Source organism: Stenella coeruleoalba (assembly GCF_951394435.1).
Source record: "Stenella coeruleoalba genome assembly, chromosome: 2".
Classification (NCBI taxonomy): domain Eukaryota; kingdom Metazoa; phylum Chordata; class Mammalia; order Artiodactyla; family Delphinidae; genus Stenella; species Stenella coeruleoalba.
This window is the reverse complement of record NC_137147.1, coordinates 79962256-79970278: the sequence shown is the minus strand read 5'-3', so window position 1 is coordinate 79970278 and position 8023 is coordinate 79962256. Positions and strand designations below refer to the sequence as shown.

Sequence of the window (8023 nt, the reverse complement as noted above, 5' to 3'; positions counted from 1 at the left end):
TAAATATTTTAAAGTTTAGGAATTAAATATTTTATTTTTTCTGTATGCGCTCTGCAACTATTATGAACTTTTTACAGCTTCTTCATTCATGGGAAGTCTTTGGGGTTTCCTTTTTTAAATGTAAGACTATTATTGTTTCCCCAAACAGAAGCAGATAAGAGTTAACAGATAAGTTCAACAAATCACTTCATGCTTGGTGTTAATAAGAAGAGTATGCTTCTTCATATAAAGAAAGGCTTTTCTAGAAGGCACGTATCTTTTATTATAATAAAAGTTTGCCAACAACAACAAATGAATCAAGTAAATGTTACATCTTTAGGTACACAACTTCTCTCTTCACTTTTATGACAGCATAGATTTTCTTGGCATACATCTCTGTACTTGACACAGGTATGTCTCACACTAAATTAAAACAACACATCTAAAGAAGAGCATGTCCTGAGCTGTTTGGTTGAAATTTCCCACAAAACAAGAAACCAAGAAGCTGTTTACGCATGTGCTTTAAAAGAAGTAGACTAATTATGTTAACTGATTTATTAATATATGAAGTTCTTGGTCCAATTATTAAAAGTACAAAGAGACCAGGGAGCAATTTAAATGTCTACTGCATCTAAGATAAAATGTTTTATCTGCTTTGCATTTCAAAATCTTTCTCTTTTTTTTAAGGTTAATTTTAATTCTAAGCAAAGCTACTCTAGATAGGCCCCTTAGGTTTTATGTAAGGTTAAATAAAATAATAACAATAACTTTACCTCATTGGCTAGCTCCAGGAGTACTGGGGCAGCTCCATTTTTCCCCACTCCATTCAGATACCTAGACAAGACAAAGCCAAGTGGTAATGCAGTGACAAGAAAAGGCCAGCATAGACTTGTCAGCATCCCCTGTGTGTACATGTTTCTCCTGGGCAAATGCCACGCTCAACTCTAGTTAAAGTATGCTACTGTCATAGGAGAGCACTGAAGGGAAAAGAATAACAAAAACAACTTACCTCAAAACCACTGGCAACTAACTAACTGAAGTTGGGGAAAGGACGTCTGAGTACACAGGTCTCCCTTGTGTTCACCTCCTAACATGTAAGTGAACACAGAGGTGATTTTGAAAAGAACTATCCCTATCACCCTGGCTTTATCTATACCACAGCCACTCATGGGAAGGAAATAAGTTTACTCCTGAAAAACGCATCCATGCAAGCATATCACTTTTTTATTTACTTTTAGTTCATAGGATTGGTTGACACCTTATTAGGAAAAAAATGGAACAGACTTTTCATCAGTGGGTCAGCACACCTTTAATAGGTAATACAAGCCATCATCTTATCTGCTCTGGATTTCTGTCATAACCTCCAGCTCTCCGCATCCCCTAACCCTGCAAAACAAACAACTCCCCAAATTCATCCCAGATATGGAAGCCAGAGTGATTTGTTTTAGAACAAAGACCTGAACATACCATTCTCCTCTTTAAAACACTTCAAAAGCCCTACATTAAATCTCAAGATTAAATTATAACCACTTAAAACTTCTCGTAAGGATCTTCATAATCTGGTTCCTACCTACTCTCTTCAGCCAGCCTCATCTCTAGTCACTGTTCCCCACTCCAGCCCTTCACCTGGATAACTCCTGATTCAGATTGTATGTTGCCTTTTTCATCCACCATGACCTGGGAGAACATTAAGTATCCCTCATGTGCAATCCAAGAGCACCTTGTCCATCTCTCCATCACTTAGCCCAGAACACTGTATCTGCCGAGTTACTTGTCCACCTCAAACCCATCCCGACTGTAAGGCTGAAAGCCTCATGAAGGTAGAAGAATTTCATTTTATTCAATTTATTATGCCTAGCACGGTTCTTGGCTTATAATAGGTGATTGTATTGTAATACTGAATACATATTTTTTCTCTAATAAATGAGTAATTAAATAATTTTAAAAAGCCATTTTAGGCAAGAAAATAAAATTAAGTATGAACATTTTCTCTATAGTATACTGTTTGATTGAATAAACTAACAACATTTGTTTGATAGTAAAAATCAAAGTAAACAGGTGAGGTCTTCCCTGTAACGGCCAGAAGCAAAAACTGAATTAATTTCACAGGTATGCTTATAAAGATGTATGATTTCCAATAAATGAAGTGGAATAAAATCAAATTATTTAAGGTGGGGAAAGTCTCAGGATCATTATAACTTCGAAGTAATTCTAATACATCCATTTTCATCTATTGGCCCTTTCTTGAATAAATTGTTTAGGAATCTAACTGGGAAATAAGTACTTTCATTTCAGGAGCAAGGGAACAACAAAATAAAAACAAACAAGACAAGTGTGGTTTAAAGAAAGATCCCTGGGAAATAGGTCAGCTAAGACCTTCATGTCAACTTACAGAACTTCCATTGCACTGATAGGTCTGCTCAAGGAACAATCAGTTTCGTCAAGTCGGAGCAACTAACCAGAGCGCACATGCATTAAGCATTCTGATTCTGGGTCAGGGTATTTAAGCCTATATTGATAATAGTATATCTTTACAACTCTCTACTTAACATTCATTTATCCCACAAGTATCTTTGAGAGCTAACTAGTTGTCAGGTCTTATTCCAGGTTCTGAAGAAGCAGAAGGGAACAAAACTTCTTTGGTTTCTGCCATCTCAGAGATTATATAACAGTGAAGAGACAGAGAAGAAAAAGAGAAATAAATATATAAAGTAATGACATATGCTACAATATAATATAAATTAGATGGGTTGGTCAGGAAGCCCCTCTCTAAGGAAGTGACACTGAAGTAGAAACCCACAAGAAGGAAGGCAGCCAGCCAGGAGAGGAAGAACATTCCCAGCAAGAGAACAGTAAGTGCAAATGTCAGGAATGTGCCTGGGCTATCTGAGGACTGGGAAAGGCTCTTGTGAGACCAGAGCAGAACCTCTTCTCAGGGGTTAATTTGGAAAGAGAACAGCTAGACCCCAGATCACTGCCTGTGCCCGGAAACTATCATTTTGAGTCCAAATTATATGGTTTCATATAAATGCTGCATCAATCACAATCCTGGTAATGACCGATAGAACACTTCTATTAAGTTTAAAGCAACAGGAGTTGGTCAAACGACAACATTAGCCCCCTATATCTGTATAGTCTATATAATAGTTGAAGCATGTTCATACTTAATACAGTGGAAATTCCTAATTATGAGCTTGATTACTCTTCCCAGTTGGTCATATAAAGAAACCAAACTCCAGAGTACTGATGAAACCCATCTGGGCTCCCCTAGCTGGTAAGCAGTAAATCTCTGAAATGGACCGCTGATCTCCCAAAGTCTACTGAGGTGTCCTCATATGCTGAAAAGGGTAGATCTGCTTCTAACTGTATTTATTCCCCAATTTGTTTCCCACCTATACCTTATAACACTTCAGAAGTGCTAAGGAAAAGAAATTAAGTTAAAATTAATCTGAAGTTGCATTTGTCCTTTCTGGGAACTTTAACTGTCCCCCATATCAAGTGACAGATCAGGTTTACTCAAATTTTTAGATATGCAATCAAAGGAGCATGATAATTACAGAAGACATTCAGTAAGGTCATAATCAGAAATTCCTAATGCTACCCTTCTCTCCATCCTCAAAACATCTTGTGCAAACTTACAGCATAGACTATTCACACAGTTATAATCGGTTGTTTCTCTCTCCTTGGGGTAGGGCTACACAAATCAATGTTGAACCTTCATCCAGCAGGTCCTTAGCAAAGATCTGAATTGTAACTGGGATATAGAAATGTAATCCTGAACACTACATTAAGGTGACCTGGGCTACCTTCCTGATGCCTATCTGCAAATTGAAATTACTTTGCATAGACTGTATGTCATCCTCCAGCTTTGCCACAGGAGGACTAATAAATGTATATCTCGTGGGTGAAACCATCCTTAAAAGATCTTCCCAGAAGGTCCATTTTATGACGTTTTTTGAGTGTGAAAGATCTATTAGCATCTAAGATTAAAAATAATATATATTGATTTTAAATATAAGGCAAACTTATTTAATCTTAATATTTTTATAACTATAATGGTAAAACTTCAAAAATCTACCAAAATTCTTCACTAAGCTTACATCTGAATACTACCTTTGTTGATTCTATATCAAAAATCTCTGGAATCCATCTCCATGCATGCAACTACTTTCCCATTAAACAGAGCAGCTGAGGACAGGTATTGTGGTTCTTATACTTGGTTCCTAGCATAGTAGATGGGACACAGTGAATGCAAAGTAAATGGTGCTAATTAAACAAAAAAGTGGTTCGAATTTTTAGAAACTATCTGTATCATGTGGTATCAGTAACATATTTGAACTAACCTTTTTTCCATGTGAACATCTGAATAAAATCCAACTGGTCTGATTCTGCAAAGCTAATAAAGCTGGCCCCTCAGACAGTGTGTGTTGAGAGACAGGAGGAGATGAGAGACAGTATTTCTAAACTTTGCTATTGATGAGGAAACTTGTAAAGTTGACCAACTTGCGTGTGTTTGTGTATGTGTGCGTGTGCACATATATGCCCATGTGCACTGATCTAGATAAATCTAAATAAATTTTACCAAGTATGTTTCCTGTTTAGAACTAAAATGCCATTAGTACAGTGGGAAAGAAAAGAGAGTTCTTTTCAACATGAACAAGCTGTGTCTATACGCACACAACATGAAGAACTGAGGAAATTTCCTCAGTAATTCAAAAGCTTAGGAAAACATTTTCTACTGTTGTTTGGATACTTTGAAGTTTCAGTTAACCATGATGGAATTACTCTGTGGATTGTATGGTCTTTAATACAGACTTCAAATTCTGAATTGAGAACATCTCTATGCTAGCAAGAATACAGAGACACAGGAATTCTCTGATATTGCTAGTAGAAATGTAACCATTACTATCTTTCTAGATGGTAATTTGACAACATATAATAAGATCATTAAATGCTTATTGTTTACACCAGTAATTCCATCTACAGAAATATTAAGAAACTAATTCAAATGCAAAGACTTATGCACCAAAATATGTATCACAGTATTATTTGTATCAGAATATTGGAAACATATATGTTCAACAGAGGAATAATTCAGTAAATTCTGATACCTTCATATGAAGTAATAAAATAAAAATGTTTACAAAACGCTCTTTTCAAAATAATATGTATTTTTCCAAGTATCAAATTCAGAATTCACAGCTGCATATACAGGATGACCTCATCTATGTAAAAATGGATTGACAAAAGACTGGAATGAAAAACACCGGTGGTTATCTATGGGGGCCACAATTATGGGCAATCCATTCATTTCTTTTTTATACCATTAAAAATGTACTTAATTTTCACAATAGGCATGTATTACTTTTATAAAAGAAAAAGAAAGGAAGAAATTGTTGAGATTGTCAAACTGCTTAAGTATGGTTTGATATAATTTTGCCTTTATTCTAATCAGCTGGGAAACAAAAACCTTTCAAGGCCAATTTACCACAGAGAATACAGGGACATTCAACCTGCACATTTAGAACAAGAGACCTGTGAGGTCAAATCATCTGAAAGGTAACAACACAGCCCGTCTACAAGCACAAAGTGCAGGGCAGAAAAGTCAGGAAGCGGGCTGGTAAAGTAAGAAACCAGTCGGACTGCTTTCCTATTAGACGGTCCACTACAGCCTAACTTCAAGATTGTGTTTCAAATGTCGTGACTCCTCAAAGTAATTGAGGTTCTCACATTTAACTAAACTTAAAGAAATACAAATATGTTTCTATATTTTCATTATTACCTAATCAACTGTTCGAGTAACCATACTTAAAGATCTTTGTTTTTGGCCTAAACTAACCAGGTAATCCAATAAAGTATGTTCATACCTCAGAAATCAAACATACTTTTTTTAAAAAAAATAAATTTATTTATTTATTTATTTTATTTTTTGGCTGCGTTGGGTCTTCACTGCTGCGTGCGGACTTTCTCTAGTTGCGGCGAGCGGGGACTACTCTTTGTTGTGGTGTGTGGGCTTCTCATTGCGGTGGCTTCTCCTGTTGTGGAGCACGGCCTCTAGGCATGTGGGCTTCAGTGGTTGTGGCACGTGGGCTCAGTAGTTGTGGCTCGCGGGCTCTAGAGTGCAGGCTCAGTAGTTGTGGCGCACGGGCTTAGTTGCTCTGTGGCATGTGGGATCTTCCCAGACCAGGGCTCGAACCCGTGTCCACTGCATTGGCAGGTGGATTCTTAACCACTGCGCCACCAGAGAAGCCCCTCAAATTTAGTTTTTAATGAAAGTAAATTTTTTAAAAGCAGCATTTAGAGATCTTAGAAATCATCTAATTAAAACGGCTTTTTTACGATGAAAAAAAAGATTATTAGAGGGCAGCCCATGGCCTGTTAGCAAATCTCCAAATTTCTAGGAAATGCTTTATTTTCCCTTGTTGATGTTAACTGGGCCTTAAAATCTGGAATAGAACCATACTTTTATATGAAAGCCTAAGACTATAAATTTTATAAATAAGAATGTATTTTTTGACACATGAGCCACTTTTCAGTCTTTCAGTGGAGAGTCTGGTTGCCAAAGCAGTTGTTGGCTTCACAGCACTTCATGGGCCTTTCTCAATTTTATATGTATGATTTAGATGATGACTTTAATTTAAATGTTAATTTCACTGAGGAGATTATGACTTTTGAATAAATCACTTCAAACTTTACAAAGGCTTCTTAAGGAGTAACTCTCCTAGGTATAAAAGTGTGTGTGTGTGTGTGTGTGTGTATGCATGTATATTTCTTTAACAGACACTTCTACTCAAAACAGAATATATCTTTTACCACTATGGCATAGTGAATACTTTTTAAAAAATCTAACTTCAATAAACACTCAATTCTTAAGAAAAAAAGACTTTACAGAAACATAATACCAATATTTTATCTGCATATTCATTTAATTCATAGAATTTTCATGCATAAAAATCATTCATCTAAAATCAGTGGTGTCACTCTCACCACAGAAAGATTGCTCTGTCAATCTTAAGTGTAATAATTTAAGAGCATATTTCAAACTGTTTTCCTTTCCAGTATGCCCTTAAAATATTTAAGAAAGCAACCAATAATTTCTAATGCAAACCATAACCATTTACCATTATAAGTTATTCACTCATATTACAAAGCCAAAAAATTTTTAATTTTTTAAAAAAGGAGCTATTTTAAAGATTCTTTTTGTTTCAGAACAAGAGGTTGGGAGCTATAATAAATTAGGCTGAAATTAAAATATCTCCTGAACATCATGTTATTGATTCAATACTCAAGACTTTCCTTTTAAAATATAAACCCCTCTTAAAATCTGACAGTTGTACATTATTATGTGCCTCCTTATGTCCTTACTTGATTTATATCTTTTTTTGCCTTTCTAAAATGGCTAACCCAATACTGACGATGCAAAATACAACTGTACCAAAATTTAATCTTATTTTCTAATATACTTTTCAACTTGCTGATTTAAATAAGAAATAAAATTGGTTTGAGAACTTTCACATATACGTGTAGATATACGTATGCATAAACATACGCATCTATCCAAGATATGTGCTTACAGTTTCAAGCATCCAACTGAGATTTTCTAATACTGAAACAATTTATTACATAGTAAAGATTTCACACACATGTAAATTAAGATGGTTTCACCATATTCTTTAAATCCATATAACAGATTATTTGAGAAATTAAAAAAAATATACTTGAAGTCTTAAATAAGAGACTTAAAACAAGATGCCTTGGAATGTTATATAGAAAATCAATTTATTAATCTAATTTATTCATAATTATTATTACAATTAATAGGTATTATGATACCCTCTAGTGGGGCAGGCAGGTCATACCTCTGGTAATAACTTTCAATCGCTTCCGAAGTATGATGTTTGGCATGTGTTCTCTTAATATGTTTCTGAAACAAAATAAAAAAGATTTTTATGTTGTGTCACAGATCAGGTTCAAGAACAAAAATGACACATTTCTTGATTCCAATGTCTAACATAAAGGACAAACCGAATAATAGTTTGGGGAT

The 8023-nt window shown here is 35.1% G+C and overlaps 1 protein-coding gene across 4 annotated transcripts in view; it reads right to left on the bottom strand.

The window, feature by feature from the left end:
- Positions 1–8023, bottom strand: part of CDIN1 (CDAN1 interacting nuclease 1) — a 219523-nt gene that overhangs the window by 152363 nt on the left and 59137 nt on the right. For all 4 annotated transcript variants that reach the window (XM_079912234.1, XM_079912235.1, XM_079912236.1 and 1 more), the window contains exons 3-4: positions 7839–7903; positions 753–813 (exon numbers count right to left, since the gene is read on the bottom strand). In XM_079912234.1, the coding sequence (XP_079768360.1) occupies positions 753–813; positions 7839–7903 (126 nt within the window). The remainder of the gene's footprint in view (positions 1–752; positions 814–7838; positions 7904–8023) is intronic.